At 37.9% G+C, this 25,938-nt stretch overlaps 1 protein-coding gene across 5 annotated transcripts in view; it reads left to right on the forward strand.

Annotated features, from left to right (window-relative positions):
* RhoGAPp190 (Rho GTPase-activating protein 190) overlaps positions 1 to 25,938 on the forward strand; it is a 1,293,865-nt gene that overhangs the window by 42,562 nt on the left and 1,225,365 nt on the right. For all 5 annotated transcript variants that reach the window (XM_068226122.1, XM_068226123.1, XM_067140451.2 and 2 more), the window contains exons 2-4: positions 3,518 to 3,787; positions 3,891 to 4,157; positions 10,621 to 10,768. In XM_068226122.1, coding sequence (XP_068082223.1) covers positions 3,987 to 4,157; positions 10,621 to 10,768 — 319 coding nt within the window. In that variant the 5' untranslated portion in view covers positions 3,518 to 3,787; positions 3,891 to 3,986. The remainder of the gene's footprint in view (positions 1 to 3,517; positions 3,788 to 3,890; positions 4,158 to 10,620; positions 10,769 to 25,938) is intronic.

Genomic DNA, 25,938 nt, shown 5'->3' on the forward strand with positions numbered 1-25,938 from the left:
ATGTGTACACAGCAGAGGTCTATGCTATCTGTGAAGCTCTGCGTTACGCACTGTCCGATGAGCGCAGGCACTTTCTTCTGTGTACTGACTCCTTGAGCTCGCTACAGTTTATTGATACCTGTTTCCTTCGGCACTCTCTGGTGCAGCGGATCCATGACTTGCTGGCCGGGTGTTTGGATGCCGGCACGAGAATCACGTTCATGTGGCTCCCAGGCCACATGGGTGTAGAGGGAAACGAGTTAGCAGATAAGGCTGCCAAGGAGACAGTTACTGAGACATCTGGTTATGTCTCATTGGGAGATGGAGTGGCAGGCCATTCCACTTCCATATAAGCTGAGAGCGATAAAAGGAACAACGAAGGTATGGAGGACTTCCCTTCGGGCTTCTCGGAGGGAAGTAGTGGTATTATGTCGTCTTTGGATCGGCCACGGTATACAAACGCACTCCTATTTACTGAAGGGAGAACCCCCTCTAGTGTGTACTTGCGGTGATCATCTTACTGTGCTACACATCCTTACGGAGGCTTAACCTCTCGAATACAATCTTCCTCATCCTGCGAGATGATGAGCAGTCAGCAGACCTCGTTATCCGTTTTAGAGGGATAGTGGTCTCTTTTATCATGTGTAATGATGTAGTTTGTCCTAGTGGATTTGTGTTAACTGTGCTTTTATCCAATTGACTTTATTTTAGTTCGTTAGGGGCATCAGATCCATAATAGACTTTATTACTCACTTTAAATTTAGAAAATATGTTACAAATGCGTGGGTATTCTGGAGATTTTTTGATTCAGACCACAGTCTATTTTGAATTATCTATCTCTAGGCTATGGATAGAGAAAGTGAAATCTGTCTGTAGATGAATAAGGGTAGAAAATCTCCAGGACGAGGAAATTAGAACTATATGGACACGATTAGTGAAAAATTCCAAGCAGCGGGCAGTAAGGAGGTTTAGAATATAGAAAGAGAACGGGTGGCATTCAGGGATGCTGTAGTAGAAACAGCAAGGGAATGTGTAGGAAAAACTGTGTGTAAAGATGGAAAAAAGCAAACACCTTGGTGGAATGATGAAGTGAAACCAGTTTGTAAATGTAAAGACGACTTATCAGAAATGGCACCAAACAAGGACTGATTCAGACAGGGAATTGTATATACAATAGATGAAAGAAATAGAGTAAAACAGCTACTTGTTGAATCCAAGTAGTCGTCTTGATAAGATTTAGGTAGTAACCTGGAAAGGCTAGGTCAAGCAGCAGGGGAAACCTTTCTGGATAGTAAACAAGAATCTTAGAAAGGGAGGGAAAAAGTAAATGAATAATGTTTTGTGTAAATCAGGTGAACTCATAATAGATCTCAGGGAATCACTGGAGAGGTTGAAGGAATATTTGGAAAATATTCTCAACATAAAGGAAAATCTTTCTGGGGACTCCATAAACAACCAAGCTTATGGTGAGGAGGACAATGATGTTGGTGACATGCTTCAGGAAGTGGAAAGGATGGTAAATAAACTCTGTTGTCACAAAACAGCAGGAATAGATTTCAAGACCTGAAATAGTGAAATATGGTGGGAAGGCAGGGATGAAATGGCTTAATAGAGTAATAATATTTGCATGGAATGTTATTATGGTATCTTCTGATAGAACAAAAGCAGTAATTGCACCTATCTAGGGAACAGGAAGGATTGCAACATTTATCTCTATAATTATCTGTATAATTATTTCATTGATCACTATATCAGGGAAGGTGTTCACTGTCATTTTGGAAGAGAGGATGTGATCAGTAGTTGAGAGTAAGTTGGATGAAAACCAGTGTGGTTTCAGATCAGAGAGGGGCTGTCAGGATCAGATTTTTCCATATATGCCAGGTAATTGAAAAAGGCTAGAAGAGGAATAGACAGTTATGTTTCATGATTTGTAGATTTAGAGAAGGCATATAACAGAGTACCCTGGGAAAAGATATTCGCCGTACTGGGGGACTATGGGATTAAGGGTAGATTATTAAAAGCAATCAAAGGAATTTATGTTGATAATTGGGCTGCTGTGAGAATTGGCGATAAGAGTTAGTTCGAGGTTCAAGGTGCTTACAGGGGTTAGAAAAGGCTGTAATCCTTCACCTTTATCGTTCATAGTTTACATGGACCGTGGAGGGAGGGATTCAGTTTGATGGAAATGTAATAAGCAGTTTGGCCTATGCCAACAACTTGTTCCTAATGGCAGATTGTGCTGAAAGCCTGCCTTCTAATATCTTGGAACTTCAAAGTAGGTGCAATGACTTTGATATGAAAATTAGCCTTTCTAAGCTTAAAGTGATGTCAGTAGGTTATGAACCTCAGAGAATTGAATGTCAGTTTGGGAAAACAAAGCTGGAAGAGGTATATAATTTCAAGTATTTAGGATCAGTATTCTCTCAGGATGATAGTATAGTGAGAGAGATTGAATCAAGGTGCATCAGAGCTAATGCAGCAAGTTCACAGTTTTGATCAACACTATTCTGTAAGAAGGAAGTCAGCTCCAAGACAAAACTATCTTTACACTGGTCTATTTTCAGACCAACTTTTCTTTCCTGGAGTGAAAGCTGGGTGGACAAGTTAGATGCAGCAGTTTTGAAAGTAGCGAGAATGATCGCCTGTACAAATAGTTGGGAACTTTGGCAGGAGAATACTTGGAATGAGGAGATAAAGTTAGGAATGGATTAGACTGATGAAGCTGTATGCATAAACCTGCTTCAGTGGTGTGGTCATATGAGGGGATAGATTAACCAGGAGAACAATGGACTCAGTCATAGAGGGTAAGAAAAGTAGAGGGAGACCAAGACAACTTTGGATAGACTCTGTTTCTAATGATTTATAGATATATAGAACTAAATGAGGCCATGCAGCCAGTTAAAATAGAGAGTTGGGGTAGCATTTAGTACATTCACAGAGGCTTGCAGACTGAATGCTGAAACGCATAACTGTCTATAATCAAGATGTATCTATGTATGTACGTGGTGCATTGGCATTCTTTGTGGTATACTCCTGGATTTTTGAGACTTAGTGTTTTTTGGCTCATTCTGTATTTATTTTTGTTGTTTATGTGGTAATTTGCTGAAAGACTTAAAATGGCTGTATGAGATTCAGGTTGGTAATCAAATTGACAGTTAAGCTTTTGAGGAGTGTTTGTAATGGCAGATGTTAGGCTCCTTAAAGGAACAATTATCTATTATAACTTTTCAAGTGGTTTCTCTAAAAGAAATCCCAACAAAGCCTCACCTCCTTGTCCTTTCTGTCCATTGTCTTCTTACCTTTTTTCTTACTTTTTCATTGTTTATTCTGTCTTATAACACTTTATAAATAAATATTTCCTTTATGACAAATTTGAGGCATTTACCCCTTGACCTGCCATTGCAGTAACAATTATAAAGAAATAATACTGTATTTCAGATTGTAGTTTCAATGCTTATGATAGTGGCTATGATTGTAATATGATATTGTATAATATGCACATTATTACATTAGTATTCTATTTTTTTTAAACTTCCAGGTACACCCAGGATTGCATGGAGTTCAGGGAAGACTTCGAGCCTGGCCACATATTTTGAAGCTGAGAAAATGTGATAAATACCATGGAAATAAGAAATAATCTGGGGGGGGACTATCCAGAATACTCCTTATGAAGTAAAATCTGTCCTGTTAAATTCAAAGTTTTTAAATTTTAAAAGTGAATGTGCTGCATACTTCATAAACTTTAGAAATCAGCTAATGAGGCAGTTACTTTTCATCTTGTTTTATATAAACCTACAGTTTTAGAAAGGTATGTAGGCAAGTATTAAGGACTACTTCTACTATCAATAGTCACTTTGTTTAAAAGAAATTTGTGTATGTTTCTTCATTATCTTTTCTTTTCATCCTTGCAGGATGGTCCATTGGAATTTCTTCTTTAGATAATACATCATTACCTGCCCAATGGGAATTCCTGGTCCTTTGGTCTGCCTAGTGTAGGACAGAGAAGCATGGCCAGAAAGAGTGAGGCCATGCGTGTGTTTAATGTGGCTGTGGTTGGACTATCAGGAACAGAGAAGGATAAAGGCCAAGTGGGTGTAGGCAAATCTTGCCTGTGTAACAGATTCATGCGTTCCCTGGCAGATGATTATAGTGTAGACCACATTTCAGTCCTTAGTCAGGTAATGTAAAATCTTATTTGGATACTGTTATTACTAGTCTCTGAGATTGTTAAATTATCTTGTTTTATTCCCAATAGACTCGTCCATTGCCCTAGTTTCTTCAAAAACTCTTGCCAACCCATTAAAAAATTTTTTTTTCTGGACCATCTGTGAGGTAGCGTTACAAAAATCAAGAAAATCCAGTTTAGTGCAAGCTGTATGTAGTTCTATGCAGGAATGTACCTTGCTTCAATAGGGGAAGTAAAGAGCAATCATCAGAGGCTAGTTTTTATATATTTTTTACCATGTGCAGTACACTTCATTAGTTGGTCAAAGGTGTCAAACATTTTGTACTTATCTTTTAAAAATTGTCATACTGTATATCTTTCTTTTTCTTGCATCATGAAACTAGTTATGCACCTGCAGAAATTGAAATCACTATCAAGGGACTTTTATTATCTTCCATTTTACTATGGTTACAGGGTCATCTAGAAATATATCTTCCATTCATTCACCACTGATCTGCATTTAGGGCAGTCGCCCAGGTGGCATATTCCCTGTTTCTTTTCTTAAATAATTACAAAGAATTTGGAAATTTATTGAACATCTCCCTTGGTAAATTATTCCAATCCCTAACTCCTCTTCCTACAAAATATTTGCCCCAATTTGTCCTCTTGAATTCCAACTTTATCTTAATTTTGTGATCTTTCCTACTGTTTAAAAACACCACTCAAACTTATTCATGTACTAATGTCATTTCACGCCATGTCGGAACTTACAGCTCGGAACGTACCACTTAATTGAAATAATAACATTAAGTTATTACATGTAACGTACCACTTAGTCGACCAGCTCATCTCCTTTCTCCCAGATCTTCCCAGCCCAAACTTGGCAACATTTCTGTAATGCTACTCTTTGTTCGACATCGTCCAGAACAAATTGAGCTGCTTTTCTTTGGATTTTTTCCAGTTCTTGACTCGAGTGATCCTGGTGAGTGTCCCATACAGTAGAACTATATTCTAAATGGGGTCTTACCAGAGACTTGCATGCCCTCTTCTTTACATCCTTAATCATCATCATTTTCATTTCCCCTTGTCCAGCTTCTGCCAGGTCAGGATGTTGATGGCACTTCTCCACCGTTGCCTCTCCTTCCACCACTCCTCTTCAGTAATTGTATTCCAGTAGTCTTCTCTTTCTTATATTATTTTTGACACGGTCCATCCATCTTGCTCTGGGCCTCCCTCTTACCCTCTTTCCTTCTATTTTAGCCTCCAACACTTGTTTTGGTATCCTTCTCTCTTCCATCCTCATAACACGCCCAAACCATCTCAGTTCATTCTTGTCCATTCTATTATTCAGTTTTTCTACTCCCATCTCTTAGCTGACCTCAACATTTCCTTATTCTGTCTCTCCTTGTCTTCCTTACCATACTACTCAGGAACTTCATCTCACTGGCCTGAATTTGGCTCTCATTCCTTGATGTCAAAAGTCCAAGTCTCTGATGCATAAGTTAATATAGGTGTATAGTACATCTTGCACATTACCTCTTCACATTTCATAGGAACTTCTGTGTTCCACAACAGGTTCCTTACATTCAGGTGGAACGTATTTTCTGCTTTTATCCTTCTGGTACAACCCCTAAATACCCTCATAACCATGTGCAGAGATCACTCTTTATTTACAATCCAGTTTACGTGATTACCCCAATTATGATCTTATTTTATAGTAACACGTAGGTACTTACAGTTATTCCCATAAGGAACATTCACCCCATTGATGCAGTAATTTAAACTAAGAGGTCATTTCCTATTAGTGAAACTTTCAACCTGACTTTTGGCCCCCATTTATCATCATACCGTAGCCTGCCCTCAATCTCACAAAATTGTTGTCTTTTTGCAGTTGCTCACAATCTTTTAACTTATTTATTACTTTATACACTATAACATCATTCGCTAAAAGCCTTATCTCTGATACCAGTTCTTTACTCATATCATTTATGTTTATAAGAAAATGTGGAGGTCCAATAATGCTGTCTTGAGGAATTTCTCTCTTAATGATTACAGGATCAGATAAAGCTTCACATATTCTAATTCATTGAGTTCTGTTTTCTAGAAATTTAGCCACCCATTGTCATTCTTTTGTCTAGTCCAGTTGTACTCATTTTTGCCAGTAGTCTGCTATGATCTACCCTATCAAATGCCTCAGATAGGTCTATCGTGATACAGTCCATTAGACCACCTGTATCTAAGATATCTGCTATATCTTGCTGGAATCCAACAAGTAGAGCTTCAGTCGAATAATCTTTCCTGAACCTGAACTATCGTCTATCGAACCATTTATTCATGTTGCAAAAATGTCTACTATAATCAGAAAGAATGCTTTCCTAAAGCTGAGAAGCAACACGTCAAACTGACAGGTCTGTACTTCGGCTTTATTTTATCATCCTTTTCATTATACAAGCCAAAAGGCCGTAGCCGCGTTGACACACCGGATTCCGTGAGATCTCCGAAGTTAAGCGACATTGGGCGTGGTCAAGATGTGGATGCGTTGCCATGCGCTGTCGGTGGTGGGTAAGGGAATGGAGGAGCGGAAAGGAACTGACCACCCTACCATACATAAACTCTGGCTCGGGCACACCTCTGCGGAGGTTCAGACCTGCCTTCAGGCAGAATATACCCTTACCTTACCTCATTATACATAGGGGCTACTATAGCAACTCTCCATTCATTTGGTACATGCAAACAATAATCAAACAAATGCTTCAGATATGGTACTATATCCCAACCCATTGTCTTTAGTATATCGCCAAAAATCGTATCAATTCCAACTGTTTTTCATGTTTTCAGCATTTGTTTCTTATTGTAAATGTCTTTGTTATTGTAGATAAATTTCAATTCCTTTCGCGGATTTTTCGATGATACAGACCACTATCTGATCTGTAGTGAACTAAGTATCTCTAGGCCTAGGGTAGAGAAAGTGAAATCTGTCTGCAAACGAATAAGGGTAGAAAATCTCCAGGACGAGGAAATTAGACAGAAGTACATGGATATGATTAGCGAGAAGTTTCGAACAGTAGACAGTAAGCAGGTTCGGGATATAAAAGAGAATGGGTGGCATACAGGGATGCTGTAGTAGAAACAGCAAGGGAATGCCTAGGAACAACTGTGTGTAAAGATGGGAAAAGGCGAACATCTTGGTGGAATGATGAAGTTAGAGCAGCCTGTAAACGTAAAAAGAAGGCTTATCGGAAATGGCTCAAAACAAGGGCCAAGGCAGACAGGGATTTGTATGGAAAATTCTAAATTCCCATGGAGGGAATTAGATATTTTTCACCAATAGAGCATGTCAAAAACATATCAGATGTAAGGCTTTTCAGGCGTTTGCTCTATTAACCAGCGTTTCTTCTTAGGTCTGACACTAGACTCGTCAGAGTGGGATGTGTCAGACCCTTGTCTCCCGTATGCAGTTATCAGACTGTGCCTCATAAATAAGCTTCTGATAAGCTCACCTGCATACACCCAGCGTCAGTGGGTAGGGTCTGACACATCCCACTCTGACGAGTCTAGTGTCAGACCTAAGAAGAAACGTTGGTTAATAGAGCAAACGCCTGAAAAGCCTTACGTCTGATATGTTTTAGGGATTTGTATGTAGATGAAAGAAATAGAACACCGGGCGAGTTGGCCGTGCGCGTAGCGATGCGCGGCTGTGAGCTTGCGTCCGGGAGATAGTAGGTTCGAATCCCACTATCGGCAGCCCTGAAAATGGTTTTCCGTGGTTTCCCATTTTCACACCAGGCAAATGCTGGGGCTGTACCTTAATTAAGGCCACGGCCGCTTCCTTCCAACTCCTAGGCCTTTCCTATCCCATCGTCGCCATAAGACCTATCTGTGTCGGTGCGACGTAAAGCCCCTAGCAAAAGAAAAAAGGAAACAGAACGAAACAAATAGTTGAATCCAAAAAGAAGTCATGGGAAGATTTTGGTAATAACCTGGAAAGGCTAGGTCAAGCAGCAGGGAAACCTTTCTGGACAGTAACAAAGAATCTTAGGAAGGGAGGGAAAAAGGAAATTAAGTGTTTTGAGTAATTCAGGTGAACTCATAATAGATCCCAGGAAATCACTGGAGATGTGGAGGGAATATTTTGAACATCTTCTCAATGTAAAAGGAAATCATCCTGGTGGTGTTGCAAACAGCCAAGCTCATGGGGAGGAGGTAAATGATGTTGGTGAAATTATGCTTGAGGAAGTGGAAAGGATGGTAAATAAACTCCTCTGTCATAAGGCAGCAGGAATAGATGAAATTAGACCAGAAATGGTGAAGTATAATGGGAAGGCAGGGATGAAATGGCTTCATAGAGTAGTAAAATTAGCGTGGTGTGTTGGTAAGGTACCTTCAGATTGGACAAAGCAGTAATTGCACCTATCTATAAGCAAGGGAACAGGAAGGATTGCAACAACTATCGAGGTATCTCATTGATTAGTATACCAGGCAAAGTATTCACTGGCATCTTGGAAGGAAGGGTGTGATCAGTTGTTGAGAGGAAGTTGGATGAAAACCAGTGTGGTTTCAGACCACAGAGAGGCTGTCAGGATCAGATTTTCAGTATGCGCCAGGTAATTGAAAAATGCTACGAGAGGAATAGGCAGTTGTGTTTATTTTTCGTAGATCTAGAGAAAGCATATGACAGGGTACTGAGGGAAAAGATGTTCACTATACTGGGGAACTATGGAATTAAACGTAGATTATTAAAATCAATCAAAGGCATTTATGTTGACAATTGGGCTTCAGTGAGAATTGATGGTAGAATGAGTTCTTGATTCAGGGTACTTACAGGGGTTAGACAAGGCTGTAATCTTTCACCTTTGCTGTTTGTAGTTTACATGGATCATCTGCTGAAAGGTATAAAATGGCAGGGAGGGATTCAGTTAGGTGGAAATGTAGTAAGCAGTTTGGCCTATGCTGACGACTTGGTCTTAATGGCAAACTGTGCCGAAAGCTTGCAGTCTAATATCTTGGAACTTGAAAATAGGTGTAATGAATATGGTATGAAAATTAGCCTCTCGAAGACTAAATTGATGTCAGTAGGTAAGAAATTCAACAGAATTGAATGTCAGATTGGTGATACAAAGCTAGAACAGGTCGATAATTTCAAGTGTTTAGGTTGTGTGTTCTCCCAGGGTGGTAATATAGTGAGATTGAATCAAGGTGTAGTAGTGCTAATGCAGTGAGCTCGCAGCTGCGATCAGCAGTATTCTGTAAGAAGGAAGTCGGCTCCCAGACGAAACTATCTTTTCATCGGTCTGTTTTCAGACCAACTTTGCTTTACGGGAGCGAAGCTGGGTGGACTTAGGATATCTTATTCATAAGTTAGAAGTAACATACATGAAAGTAGCAAGAATGATTGCTGGTACAAGCGGGTGGGAACAATGGCAGGAGGTTACTTGGAATTAGGAGATAAAGGCTAATTTAGGAATGAACTCGATGGACGAAGCTGTACACATAAACCGGCTTGGGTGGTGGGGTCATGTGAGGCGAATGGAGGAGGATAGGTTACCTAGGAGAATAATTGATTCTGCTATGGAGGGTAAGAGAAGTAGAGGGAGACCAAGACGACGATGGTTAGACTCGGTTTCTAACGATTTAAAGATAAGATGTATAGAACTAAATGAGGCCACAACACTAGTTTCAAATCGAGGATTGTTGCGACGTTTAGTAAATTCTCAGAGGCTTGCAGACTGAACACTGAAAGACATAACAGTCTATAATGATGATGTATGTATTTATGATAGTAATAGTAACCACTGCTATCTGGGCATTATCATTGTAATCAACAATCTTTACATACAATTTCATGTCCTTGAAGATGTAACTTTTGAATCCAGTAATTTGCAGAAGCCCTGTTCATTCTTATTCTCCTCTTTTAATTTTGTTGTGAGTGGCAAGGTTGAGAATTATTTGTCAAAGTACACGCATCTTTCGTTTAGCAGTGTTGTTATGTAGATTAAGACTGCTGATGGGTTGAGACTCAAACGGTAGCTTTGGTGGTTTCTTGGTAAATCTCAAAATATATGAGATCCCGTGGAGGTAAAGAATTGATATTCTCTTTCAGTGAAAATCAAATAATAGTTTCCTCTTTGAAGCTTAATTTTTGAATCTGAGATTTTCAATTACTTTTTTCAAGATCAATGTATATAATCAGCACCAGACAACTGTCATGAAATGTATAAAACTCTGTCTGCAAACACAACTTTGGAACAACTTAAATACTTATTGGTTAAAACAGGTTGTTGTAGAAAAACGTACATTGCTACCACCTTGAATAACGTACATTGCTACTACCTTTAAAAATGTATACTTTATAAGGAAACCATTTTTATCATTTAAATGTGATTTATGAACCCAAAACAGAAGATTTTACTCTTTTTTTTCTTTTTTACTCATTAAATAGTGTTAATTAGCCTTTATCCTTTCTTTTCTTTTTCTAGACTGACTTCAGTGGTCGAGTAGTTAATAATGATCATTTCTTATATTGGGGAGAAGTAACAAAAACTTCAGAGGAAGGCGTCGAATTTCTCTTCCAAGTAATAGAACAGACTGAATTTATTGATGACGCATCATTTCAGCCTTTTAAAGGTAAGACCATCCTTTCTGAGGGTGTTAGATTTTAATATTATTTTTTATCATCATCATCATCATCATCATCATCATCATTTTACTCGGTACTGTATAGACTTTAGTGTTACTGTTTCATGATGGTTCTCTCTCTTTCTATAACTTTAAATACTGTATTTTCGTGAGTATATGACACATTTTTTCTGACCAAAAATATAAGTAAAATTTTGGGTGCATAAATTATTCACTGGATTCTAATACATGAAAAATGTATTAATAAAAAAAGTTACAAACTGTGGTACATAAAGTATGGTATGCATAATAGGATAGAATAGAATAGAATGGAGTACGCCCATCCCCTAGTTCCGGATTCCGGAATTATGGGAGAGAGTACTCTTTTATTGCAATTTGTTCAATTTGATACATGCTTAACATTTAACATTTTCCTCTTACATTTGTTTACTGTACTGAATAAAATTTGTTTTGTCCTAGACGTTAGCATTGCTATCTTGTCTAGGACAACATGTATCTTACCTTAATTTATATATACACTTAAATTAACGAAAAAAAAAAGATCATTATCAAACAATGTAACTGCTCACCTTGCGGCAAACTAACAAAGGCACATACTTCTACTTTACAGCAGAAATAAATTAAATAAGTGTGAATACCCACTTTCCAGCGGATACTACATATTATGTGAAACCTTTTCAGGCAAGTCACAAAGCGCCTTCACAGGCATTTAAATAACCTTTACAGGTATATCAATCTGTTCCACTGCATGCTTAAATGCCACCATGTATCTTACCATTACTATATTTGACGCAAGTGCTTGTTTAACAGTAACAATACTTGTGGTTATTGCTAGTGTCTTTTCGTTTCCTTATGCTATATACTTCTTGAAATCTTAACTCATACATTTCTGCTATTTCCGAGATCTCTTGTTGTACAATCATCATATTATCTCTCTGCTGCGCTTGTAACTTTCATTGTCATCACACTTTACTCTAATCTGCACATGCAGAAGTGCTGAGTCAACACTGGGCTTGAGATAGGTAGGCCTATCTCTTCCTCTCCCTACTCTACTATACTACAGCAGCCAAAACAAACTAATTAACCATCCCACAGCAAATAAAACAGGCTAACACACAGCAAACGACCTCATTGTAAGGAACTCATTACTGTTAGCATGTTGCTGGACTAAATCTGCTACTTAGCAATATACAATATCTAATATATAAATGAACACTGAACAACTACAAGAGAAACATAGTCCTAAACTTATAACTATAGTATTTCCGAGATCTCATGTTGTACAGTCATCATCATGCTCATGTATATTACATTTACTATCATTTACCAGTACTGTTATTACTTTCTGTTATTACTAATCTCATTTTAATTTCTTTCTTCCACATGTTTCTTAGAATACAGAAAAATTTAGCTAGTTTTCCTGGGGTGATCCATTCTCTATTTAACAGTTTGGTTATTGTATAAAATTCTTTCTCTCTTTCTACTTTTAATTTATATTCATATCCAAGGTATTTAGTTCTCAGTGCCTCCGTTCCCTTACATGTTCTCAGTAAATGAGCTTCTCCCATTATGTCGTCACAAAATAAACACTGATTTACGTTATGGTTCTCACTTATTCCCTTATTTTTGTATAAACCCAAAAGCCACCACAACACACCTCTTAGTTCCCTATTTGTGATTCTATTTTTTCTTATTGACATGTATTGGATAATGCCACAAAATTCTACTAGTGTTCTTTTGGTTTCACATTCTGCCCTGATCGTCTGTTTCTCTATGTCCTTTACTCTAATCGTTAATATTTTAATGAAGCTGTTTTCTTTACCGTTCATCTCCTTATCCCAATATAGCCCCATTCCTATTTTGTCTAGCATACCTTTTACTTTCGATAACCAATAATTCTCATCCAAGTGTCTCATCTGGTGCTGGTAGGCTAGGTTTAATATTTCCCTCCCCTCTCCTCTTTTTAATCTTAACCAGTATTTTACTATTTTCTTACTTATGTCTGCTTGGATGCTGATATCTCCACATATAGTTCTCACTCCACTATTTGCTGAACATTCTGGTAGGCCCATTATTATTTTACAGAATTTGTTACTTATGATATCTAGTTCTTTTTTATCAACTTCTATACCCCATATTTCAACCCCATACAGTGCTTTTGATACCACAAGGGCATTAAAAACATTTTTATGTACTTTGTATTGCAAATTAGGCATCTTCTTTTCTAAGGCCTTTATACTTGATAGGGCGGCCACACCTTTTATTTTTGCATGACGCATCTGTTTCTTCCACATCCCATTCTTTGTTAATATTATTCCTAAATATTCTAATTTATTTACAACTTCTAATTCAACACCATCTAACAGCCATCGCCTTTCATTTCTTTTTAATTTATTTCCTCTTTTGCAAACCATTACTTTTGTTTTTTTGGTATTTATTTTCAAATTCCATGTATTACAGTATTCCACCATTTTTTTGAGGTTACTTTGCATACCTGCTGTTGTTAGTGAGAGCAGCAGGATGTCGTCTGCGAAGACTAGACCGGGGATCTCTTTATTGTATAAGCAAGGGCTAGTACTATTCTCTTTCGCTAGGCATTCTATTACATCATTAATAAAAAGCAAAAATAGTATTGGTGATAGTTTACATCCCTGCTTAAGTCCAATGTTCGAGTGGATCTTTCCTATCATTACATCTTCTTTGACTTTAACTGAACATATTACTTCGGCATATAATTCTTCTATGGCTTTAATCATTTTCATTGACATTCCTATTCCGGCCAGCTTCACGACGACAGCCCGTCTGCTGACTGAATCAAAAGCTTTTTGTAGGTCTGTTGCTGCGATGTATAGTCTACCACCTTTCTTTCTTATGTACTTATCCATTAACGTTTTGATTATAAATACATTGTCAGTAGTTCTCATTCTTTTCCTAAATCCTGATTGGTATACCGAGAGAATAGAGTAATCTTCTGCCCATTTCATAATTCTTTTCGCTAAGATCCCAGTGTATATCTTACTTAGTGAGTCCAACAATGTAATCCCCCTGTAGTTGTTCGTATTCGTTCTTTCTCCCTTTCTTTTGTAGATCGGGCAAATTACTCCTTCCTGCCAAGATCTTGGAATTTTTCTTCCCTCAAATATTTTATTGAACATTTTAGTTATTATTTCAATCATCTGACCGTTGTTACCTATCTCTTTCCAGAATTCATGCGTAATTCCATTAGCAGCACCTGATTTTCCGCCCTTCCCTTTTTTCATTACATCTAGTACCTCGTCTGTGACTATTATATCGTCTAGTATAGGCAGCGTAAACTCCATTTGTCTCAGTATACCAATTTCGTTTCTGTTCTCTACCCATGTGTCCTTACCCCCTAATAACCCCTTAAAATACGTTAACCATTCCTCATTAGATATTTCTACTTGATCATAGCTTTTATAACCTTTACATATTGTGCTAATTTTGTTCCATACTTTCTTTGTTTCATTTTCTTTACAGTACTTAAGTAATATTTTTGATTCTTTGTCCTGCCATTTACTTTTCTTATCGCGTATTAAATCTTTGTATTCTTTCCTCTGATTACAAAAATCTACTCGTAAGGCCTGAGATCCTTCATTTCTATACCTTTTTAAAGCCTTAATCACTTGATTTTTCTTCTCTTTACACTCCTCCGTATACCATACATTTCTTTTATATTGTCTACTCTTACTCACAACCATTTTTTTACCAGCTACTTCTATTGATCTTTCAAGCATTCTTATTGCTTCATCTAGGTTATTATCCTCTATCATATACTCCATGCCTATTCTCAGAATTTCAAAGGTTTTACCCCTATAGTAATCTCTAAATTGTTCTCTCTTTTCCTCATTCCACCTGTATCTTACTAATTTTCTCTGTTCATAGTTAAAGAATTGTTTGTCTACTTTATTATCTTCCTCTCTCAGTAGCCGAATAACAACTGGGAAATGATGAGACGCTGTCCAATTTTTTACCTGGATTTCTTTAATAAGAGTTAAAGCCTCTCTAGATGCCAGTACTAGGTGTATAACACTCCCTCCTGGCTCAACTATATATGTTAGGTTGCCTGATTCATCTCCCGGCCATCCCCCATTTAAGATGTACAATTCCTCTATCGCGCATATTTCTAATAATTTCTCTCCATTTTTATTACACTCTTTGTCTTTGCTGCTCCTTCTTTCTATTAATATTTCCCCGATTTCTTTATCGTATAATGGATTATTTAGGCCAACCCTTGCGTTAAAATCACCCATTATAATTATTCCTGCTTCTTCATTTAGTAATTTTATCTGATTTACGGCGTCGACGAGTTCTTCAAAGAAATTTTCCTTCTCAAACGGGGACCCCGATGGGTGATTGTAGCCAAAGCCAATAAACATATCTCTCCCCTTTTGATTTCCTTTTTTGTTTTGACCCAGATCATTTCCTCACATCCTGATTCCCAAATCTCCACTTGTTTGCAAATTTCGTCTTTTGTGATAACTGTTATCCCTCCTGGGTGACGCCCTTTCGTACTCCTTTTATATTTTGTTTTACTCCAGACCTTAAATCCCGGTATTATCACATTTTTGATAGGCGGCAACCATGTCTCTACTATCCCAATAATCTCACTCTCTCTCATTAAATCTATAAATTCATCATTTCCCAGTTTACTTAGTATACCCTTTATGTTGATTAATCCCACTACCCAGTCTAGTTACTTGTTCATAGGTATATCTGATGCTACCAGGGCCTTGCTTCTCGTTATTCGTGGTTTTTCTATTTGTATAATAGATCCACTTGGGGAACTAATTATTTCCTCCTCTGACCCTCTAGCTTCCTCTGACCTAGTCAATCCTTTCTTTGCCCGTATGTCCTTTAAATTTAACGCTGGCTTACGTTTCTTTTCTTCTTTTCTCCCTGCGGTGTCTTGCTTTCTCTGGATCACATCTCCTTCTTGGGTTGATCTCCTGGGTTGGTGATGTCTGGTTTCTGTCGTCACAACATCCAGTTCGTTGTCCCTGCTTGGTAGGTTTGCACACGTACCTGTTGACTCAGGAGTGCTGGCGTCGCTCACTGTACTGCTGTTCTTCCGCTTAGCTGACGTATCAGGACAATGCCCTAGCTCACGAAGTTGACCAGCTGTCCATGCCCTGCTCCACGAATCGTCTGATATAATAAGTCTGTTTCCACGTATAAAGGCTTTTAGTCCCGAATGCCTAGCTTTTCCTTGATGAAAACGTAGTGTTCGTACATTCTCCATTTCTTCCTTGTCGAGGTCTTTCTTTATCCATATCTTCGTGCCTTTCAAGTTTCTCGTGTTTTCCAAAATTTTGCGGGCCTTCAAACCAGATACCATGCAGACTTTTACTGGTCTTTTTCCCACATTTCTTCCTAATCTGAAGGCGTTATCAGTATCACTATCGTTGCACTCTATTTTCAAATTCTCTCTGATTAGAGAGAGTACTCTATCAAGTCATTGAAGTTCTCTCTTCCTGGTTCTGCCAATCCGTAGATTATTATGTTTTTCTTCCTCTCTTCTTTCGACCGTGTTTTTTCTTTTTCCTCGAGTTTCCTTAATTTTTCTTCTACCTCCAGTGCTTTCTTCTTCAAACCATATATTTTGTTTTTATTTTGTAATACACTCTCTTTAATACCCTTCAGTTCTGTTTGTATAAATGATTTCAAGTCCTTGAATTCATTTTTTTGTTCTAGTAGCATTTCTTTGGTTTTTTCTGCATGGCATTCTTGCATGACCTCTTTAATCTTCTCAATATCGTCCCATGTCAGTCCTGGGCCAGGGTTCATCTCCACTCCGCCAATCACTAATAGTACCATCACTACAACTAATGACACTACTGTATGAGTGATGTTGATATCGTTTTTCACTGTTTGTAACGACTTCTTCCTACATCGGGCCTGCCATCTGCCTATAGCACATCTGTATTGTTCAATTGACACTCCCATGTTCGCGCACTCCTGTACTTCCCGCACGTTCAGCACTACGTCCGTTCACCTCGCTGGCTGAATTGCAACTGTGCATAATAGGATATCAAATTGACAAAAGTTGTGGTGAGGGTTGCGTAATTGTGAGATTGCATTCGGGAGATGGTGGGTTCGAATCCTGCTGTCGGCAGCCCTGAACATGGTTTCGCGTGTTTTCCAATTGTCACACCAGGCAATTGCTGGGATTGTACCTTAAGGCCAGGGCATCTATCTTCCCAATCTTAACACTTTCCCATCCTTCCGTTGCAAAAAATCTTTGATCTGTTAGTGTGGCATTAAACCACTAGCAAAAAACTGAAGTTCTACATCAATTTCACTTTTTTCAATTAGGTTTGTTTACAAGTCACTCAGAGGGTTACTCAGGTACGTTGAAGAAATGGATACTAGAAAGCTCCCGTTATGAGCTGATAACAGCACCTGAAGCGAGATAAGATCAAATTAACTAAGAAACCAATCATTTTCAGAGAAACTGGATCCTAAGTGTGCAGTATTCACTTGCAAGGCAGTTCAACAAACTGTTTTCAAATCTTACCAGTTGAAGTAAATTCATACACATTTTCTGCCATCCACATTGTTTAGTCTGGGAATTCCAGGTTTCAGAATACAGAGCATGCAACTGCAGCAGCAGCTTTGTTACGAAACTCTTCCTGAACTGTACAATACAGTAAATATTAGCGATAACAGGAGCATATACCATATAATTCTGAATACCACCTGCACTTATTTTTACAGAAATATTGCTTTTAAATTTGGGTGTGTGTCATATCTTCGTATCATGGTCACACAATACATTGTTCTGAAGATGCAACAATGCAGTAACAGCAGGTCGATAAGAAACGTTTGTTGGAGAAACAAATTGTGTATGCTGTTTCATGTCTTGCGACTTGGCAGTGGCTGAAATATTCCTCTGTTGCTTACTTCCGTGTTACTGGAACCACATGGTGTGGCAGTTGATTAACTCTTACAGTGCCAAGATGCCGATGCATCGGCACTTACATCCTGTGCGAAAAATGCCACGATGCCGATTCGATCGGCACCCACTTATAAGTGGTGTACTTATGCAGTAAGGCGCTAAATTGCGCCACAAATCAAGTAGAAAGAAGGTAGAATGTTTGTAATTCCTCCTCATATCATTAGATTGCACTGACATAGCTTCATTTTTGCTAGTTTACTCGTTGATTTTGAGTGTATGACATGTGAGCGCTTGACGTCTATGATCAAATATGGCAACCTCCTTGTTTGTTCATGTCCGCGGGTTGTAATTTGTTGTCAATAATTTTACGTTCTAATTGACACATTTGAGTTATTTATCGTAATATATTAAGTTTATTATTATTTCTACTGTAGTTATAGTTACTTAGCAATTTATTTAGGTCGTAGTAAAGTTAATAGTACATTTATCACAACAAGGCATGTCGTCACGTAGGGCCTAGGCCTAATTCGGGAGAAGAAATTGAGGAACTTTCGGGTTGCTTTGAAGATGTAAGCGACTCTAATTTTAGCGAAAGTGATGATTATGATGTTTTTGGGGTCTTCAGATAGCGCACCGGAGAATGATGGAGCTGTGTCATTGGCTAATGGGCTTACAACATTTCGTGCAATGTCAATGTGTTATAGTGCCAGTGCTAATGAAAATGACAGTGACAGTGAATTAGATGATTCTTGGACTGAATGCATATTTCCTGAAAGTAATGTTGTCCATCCCCACAATTTTTATCAGATCCCAGGGACAAAACATGTAGACCTAACTCAACCTGTTGCTCCACCAAGAGAATATTTCAATCTGTTCTTTACACTTTCATTCCTGACACTATTAGTTGATTTTGTGTGTTCAGATCTTCTGAACTGTTTTGTAGTAACAAATACTGCTACTAGACACAGTTCTCTCAAATGATAACTATTACTCTCCCAAAATTTATAAAATATCGTTGACAGGTTACACTGTTAGCGTTTTCTCTCCACATGTTCATGTTTTTGGAAATTAGTTTATAAATTGGAAAGTAGACTTACATTAACAATATAAATTGGTATATATGATCCCATATAAGAGTTAAGATTAAATATCCTCATTTAGTCACTTTGGATTTAGTGTAAAATGTGCTAATTAATTTCAAATTATGTTTTCTCCTTATTTAAATAAAAAATTAGTAACCTTTTTGTACACAATATTCCATGAAATTTTGTTTTTTGAAATGCAAGTCACATGTTTATATTCCTTGGAGTATATCAAGACCATATACCAAATTTTACCTCCATATCTTTTAAAATGAGACGTAAATTAAAATTTTAATACATTGATGCAAAATCCATTGAAACATGCTTGGCATTCTATGCGTATGATGACCTATTATGGGTCGCATCCAAAGGGTTAATATTTTGTATTCTGAGTGAACACAGTAGTAACAAGTGATAAACTCAAAGCGTCTACGGTCATTTACTGTGAGCGAGATACTTAAATGTGTAATGGAAGCTGAAACTGTCGGAATCACGCCGCCGCAGAAAATATGATATTCATGAATTGTGTATTCGCGATTGGAGGAAGAAGGAAATACTATTAAAAAGTAACTCTAATCGTATAGCTTTCTAAGGACAGAGTGCACAATTTCCTGAAATTGAAGAACGGCTTTATAAATATGTGACTAAAAGACGTGAACTAGGTTATGGTGTATCAACTGAAATGTGTCGATTAAAATCATTAAAGATCACAGAGGAAATTAAAAAGGAGGGTTTTACTATAAGTCGTGGGTGGATAAGAAACTTTTATCAAAGAAACGGATTGTGTATGCTAAGACATACATCTGTTTAATTTTCCATGTCGTCTCCCTGTTGCCTACGAAGAAAAATTGTTGGACTTTAATCGCCACGTTATTCGTTTGCGGAAGCAAAATTCCTATTTGCTTTCTCAAATTGGGAATGCTGATCAGATGCCTATTTCGAAATGCCACCAAACATGGTTCGCATTAATGGCTTTAAAATTGATACCATCAGCACGTGTGGTAATGAAAAGCAATGATACATGGTAATGTTATGCACGTTAGCTGACGGAACCAAACTTCTTCAGTATGTGGTTCTGAAAAGAAAAATCCTACTGAATGGAAATTTACTGCCTGGTATTTTTATTGAAACCCAAGAATCCAGCTGGATGGACAGGGAGCTAATTGAGGACCGGGTGAAGTGTGTTAGGCAACGTTGCCCGGGAGCTTTTTTTTGCAGAAGAAGAGCCTGCTTGTGCTCAAAAGTTAGCACGGGCTTACTACAGATGACGTAAAGGAATTGATAAGTAAAGGGAAAACTGATCTGGCAGTAATTCCAGGAGAGAGGTGATGTGAAATACTACACCTTTTTATGTCCAACTCATCTCCTTGCCAAACTCAGAATTACCAATATAAGCAGAGATATATGCAACCTCAAAGCAATGTATTAGCTCAGATGAGCATCAGATGTGCAAGTGCCCAAACTTTGTTATATTAAACTGTGATCAAAGATTCCAATTTGTGAAAGTTAGCAAACCCTGTAGCAATTTCCTAACTTCCCCCTTCACTAGTAACACATGGACTACATACATTGTTGCATCATGAAACTAAGGAGTCCCTCATTACAAGCACCATCAGCTGTTAGTTCTCAGCATTCTTTGTAATTCTCAGAATAAGAATAAGAAGAAGAAGCCATAACCTTCAGGCTTTTTGGTGAACTCTCATCCCAGGTGGATACTGCAGTGAATATTGAGGTTCGCGCAACAATCAGCGCAGTCGCTTCAACATGAAATATTTTATCCTCTCTAGGATAACCAGCAACATTTCTACTTCACCGAATAATTACAAGGATTGTGAAATCCCACATGACCTAATCATTGCAAACCTAGGGTTTCACATTCTCCCCCCCCCCAGGTTACAAAATTTGTTAATTGGAGCTCAGTTCTTCCTACAGCTCGTGAAGACAGACAGGAGAAACAATTCTGTATACCCTTCACTACAAGATGTGATCCTCAGTGGGAAATTTCTGCTGCAACCCAGTTGTGAGGTGATTAGACATTATTCAGTTCATTCATCACATCTGATCCCAACGTGGAACAACAGATACAGAAGTTTTGGAGCCTTGTAGAGGTCACCCACGAGACTTACTAACCATATGAGAAGAAATATGAAGAACATTTCAAGAATACCACTGACTTTGACAAATCAGAATTATTTATTGTAGAACTGCCCATAAAGAGTGAATTGCAATTTGGAAATTTGAGACGAGACTGCTAGTCAATGACTTTATCTCCTTAAAAAAAAAAAACCTACAAAATCATATTTATCAAGAATACATCATTTTTTTGTGGGAATACCAAAGCCTTGGACATATGACGGAACTTCAGTCAGACTTGACTGAAGAAGCGTACTATAACATGTCTATTCGTGCAGTTGCGGAGCAGTGAAGCTGCACAATAAAGACAAGAGTCATGTTTGATGTCTTAGCAAACTGACAACTGTGCTGATTTAAGTGATATTGTGATAGTTGGACCAATTAGGCAAGAAGATCTTTGTTGTTCGTTCGAGAGGAAAAAATTCGAGGTAAAATGGTGTCACAACTAACCTAAAATGCTTTGGGTAACCATGGCACGACGACCATATCAAACAACCATGGTCTATAATATCTTAGAACTTTCAGTATTGAACTTCCGCATAACCAACACAGCACATTCTTTGATATCAGGTGTTTTTCACAATGTCCTAAACCTTATTTTCAAATCCGACAACGATAAAGTGCCCATTAATCTTTCGAGAAAAAGAAGAAATCCGACGAGTTGAATTAACAAAACCGCAACGAAGAAGAAGGAGATATCAGATGTTTGCTCTATTGCTAAGTACAGTATAAGCCACAAGAAGTAGTAGTTATCAAGTGATTCAGTGTTTGTCTTGCCTGAGTTCGTTATTTCACGGTTATTGTTTTACATTTGCGTTTGTTGTTGGAGTTGTTGAAGTTATTGTCGCTGATTCATCACATTTACTGTATTTTTGTTTTTTGTTACGTTTTTGTTCTTGTTATGAGAGTCGAGTGGTCAGAGTGAATTGCTGCGATCTTCCTTTCCCGTCGTGTGTATTAGTTAATCCTTCTTTGTTATCGCTTTGTTTAATGGAAAAAAAAGAAGGAAAGAAAAACTTTCACTATGGATGTGAAAGTTCGAATATTAGAGAAGGTTGATCTGAACCGCGGAACACGTGTTTCATTGGCACGCGAATTGCAGCTTCCTGTATCCATACTGAATACAATTGTGGAAACCAGAGGAAGCATTACATCAAGTGCTTCAGAATGCGGACCAAACTCCAAGAAAAGGAAGTATGCGTCATACTGCAAATACGAGAAAATGGAAAAAATTGTAAAAAAGTTGGTTTGAAACTTCAAAAGCCTCAGGCATTCCAATTGATGGTGTACTCTTAAGGGAAAAGGCGCTTAAAGTGGCAAACATTCTTGGCATTGAAAATTTCAGCACGTCCAATGGCTGGATAGACCGATTTAGGAAAAGGTATAACCTAACCTATAAAACTGTTTGTGGGGAATCTAATGCAGATAGTGATGAAACTGTGGAAGAATGGATCGATAGAAGATTGCAGGAGCTGATCAAGGATTACGAACCCAGGAACATTTTTAACCTAGATGAAACGACTGTTTTTCAGTGTGTTGCCCAGCAAGACTTTGGCATTCAAAGGAGATAAATGCCATGGTGGGAAACACAGCAAGATGAGGCTCACAGTGATGTAGGGAACCAATGCTGATGGCTCTGAGAAGCTCCACCCCTATGTAATAAGGAAATCTAAAAAGCCTCGTTGCTTCAAGAATGTGCGATCACTACCTACTGCCTACGATGCCAACCATAAAGCTTGGATGACCTCGGATCTTTTCCGACAGCAGTTAAATGCTCTGGATTAAAAAATGGGTGCGCAAAATAGGAAGATCCTTCTTTTCATTGACCGTTGTCCTGCACATCCCGTGGATTTTAATATGAGGAATTTGCAATTAGAATTTCTGCCTGCTAACTGCACAAGTAAGCTACAACCTATGGATTTAGGGGTTATTCATTCCTTTAAGTCACTTTATAGGAAGAACCTGGTGCAGCAAATTTTATTCCCTTATGGATGCTGGAAAGGATCCATCATCATTTAAAGTTTCAGTCCTGGATGCGCTTCACTTCATTGCAAAGTCTTGGAAAGCCGTGAAGCAGACTACTATCCCAAATTGTTCCTTGAGAGCAGTATTTTTCAAGAATCGTGCCGAATCTCGGCTGGCAGAAGAAGAAGAAGAAGAAGAAGACCTGCTACGTGATGTATGGAGAATATTGCAGTCAGACTGCACTGCTGAAGATTTTCTTCGGGTAGATGATTCTGTGATCACTGCAGAGGAAAGAAGTGTGGAGGAGTTGGTTGCTGAGCAAACAGCAGCCGAGTCTCCCACCAGTGACAGTGATGAAGCAGAGGAAGACAGTGAAGTCATGCCTACCAGTTCTGATGCAGGTGCAGCAGTGGATGTTTTACGCAGGTATCTGTCGTCTGTAGAAGGGGTGAAAATAATTTTCATAACCTTTATGAGCTTGAAAAACAAATAGAGGTCATAAGAAATAAGAAGTGTAAACAGAGATTGATTCTGGACTATTTTGGTAGGAAGCAATGATTGTATAGTTTTCCATCCGGAATAAATTTGTGTTAATGTTGTAAATACAGGTACGATACTAGCAATTAAAATGTTTCATTCAGAGAAAATATTGCATCTTGGATAATTATATAGTCATTCTAAGAAAGTAACTACCGTAATAAAAGAATATATTACACACATTTTTAACCACCTACCGGTAACCTTCTCCTGGGCAAAGGATGAGCAGAATTACAAAGGCAATGTAGTCAATAATTAATACAGAACAGTAATTAACTTACATGGACATTTATTTGAGGTAAGTACAGTAAATCGATTGAGGTTGAAATACTCTATAAATTAATAATATGCATTTGTGTATCATTTACCTCCTTTTCCTGAGCATTTTTATATATACCTGTACAAGTTTGTTTCCCACGATTTACACTCCCCCCCCCCCTTTTACATCAATATTCCTTGGTCCCTTGAAAAGTGTGTGGTCTGATGAGTCTATTGCAATTGGAAATTATATTTGTTTTATATTTAGTGTAAAATGTGGCCTATATACATCGTCAATTTTACCTGTATGGCTGAAGATGGCACTTACAGGATCGAAACTGGTCCCGTGATGTATTGAATATAAACTGCATCCTATATTAATTTGTATTGAACAGATGGACCTTCCTTCAATTCGTATAATTGTAAATTTCAAAGATGCACGATATCGGTATCCCATGATTTGTCCTTGTTGAAGGAAAAATCAACCACATTGATGTATATGGTTTCTGTGATGACTCACAGCCTGCTTATGGTGTATCTACCAGAGATCTGTCGACAATGGAGAAGAGGTCTTCACTAGACTTTTATGTGCAGAATCATGAGTGGCTCCTTTGAAGCAAGTGTAATTTCCTTAAGATAAACTCTTGCTTGTCTTTGTTTGACACCTGCGTAGAATGCAACTTTGGACTGACTTGGAAACTGTGCTGGCATGGATTTATGCATGTCATATGACAGGGGTCGGAAATGATTTTTTGTAAAGGGCCAAATATTAAATATTTCACATTCTGCGGGCCAAGAGGCAAACTCAAGGATTTTTTTTAGGTAGGTCTACTTCAAATAACATGAAAAACAAGTTTTCTCAAATTTACTGATAAAAATGTAACTTCTGCAAATACTAAGTAGACTACAATTGTTGTTCAGATTACGGCTTAACTAATGAGATGAATGAAATAGGTGTTAAAAAAAAACAAATATTTCCCCAAATCGGGGGTCAAAGTTAGTACTCCCTATCATCAAAATTGATTGCAAATATTCATCTGTTAATGATTTTTTTTATTGGGATTTTACACATTTTATCTTTGAAAATATCTTTTCTACTCAGGTAGATACTACCAAATACAGAGATAAACCCTGAGCAAATTATCTTGGATCACCACATTCATTACTCGGTAGATGCTTATTGAATTCTGTTAGAATCTTCTCTCGGAATTTGCCTTTTATCACATTGCAGATTACAGCCAAAATTGGGTAGAACGTTTTGGTGGGGACCGAAAAAAAAGAATGTCACAAAGAGGGAACTTGCTAAAAAAATTAAAAACAATTTCACTTGTGAAATTTAAGGTTAGGTTTGAACGTAAAATAATTACGATAAAACAAAGAAACAAGGGTTTTCAAATATAATTAATGAAATAAATAAATAAATAATACATTTTAAGAACACCCACATAGTAAAACTTCAAGGAGAAACGTTCTTAGAAACTCGAACTATACACGTCACTTACAAAACCAGCCATAGACAATACATATCAGAAAACATGGGCGTGAATACAGCTTCATAGACAATATATTAATTTCTTACAATTTTTTGCGCTTCATGAAATATTATTCCACTCTTAAATTTTTAAGTGCCGGGCTGAGTGGCTCAGACAGTTGAGACGCTGGCCTTGTGACCCTAACTTGGCAGGTTCGATCCTGGCTCAGTCCGGTGGTATTTGAAGGTGCTCAAATAAGTGATCCTCGTGCCGGTGCATTTACTGGCACGTAAAAGAACTCCTGCAGGACCAAATTCCGGCAGCTCGGCAAACTTAAAACCGTCAAAAGTAGTTAGTGGGACATAAAAGCAATAGCATTACTAAAAAGTTCTAAAAAAAAGTATTTGGACATGTAAAATCCTTTTTTAGCTCGCAGGCCATAGAAGAAGTGCCAGGCCGTAGTTTGTAGACTCCTGTCCTATGAGATGGAAAACTTCAGTAAAGATCCAAGAAATTGCTCCCACAAATCATTGATGACATGTAAACCCTGGACAACCCTGGTGACTTGGTCTCGCGAGGTGCTGATCTCAAAACAACATGTTTGGTTGCACAGTCCCTGGCGATTACATCTAGGTCCCTCAACTTTGATAGAATCAAAAGATCGCATGCAACTCTTTGAAGATGCCAAATCAAAAAGTAAATTCATCACTCATTTTTATTGCAACATGACGGTTCATTTCTGAATAAGTTCTCTTCACAGAACTGGTTATTTTGTAAAGTTAGCTGTCTTCTTAT

Source organism: Anabrus simplex, chromosome 2 (genome assembly GCF_040414725.1).
Source record: "Anabrus simplex isolate iqAnaSimp1 chromosome 2, ASM4041472v1, whole genome shotgun sequence".
Lineage (NCBI taxonomy): Eukaryota > Metazoa > Arthropoda > Insecta > Orthoptera > Tettigoniidae > Anabrus > Anabrus simplex.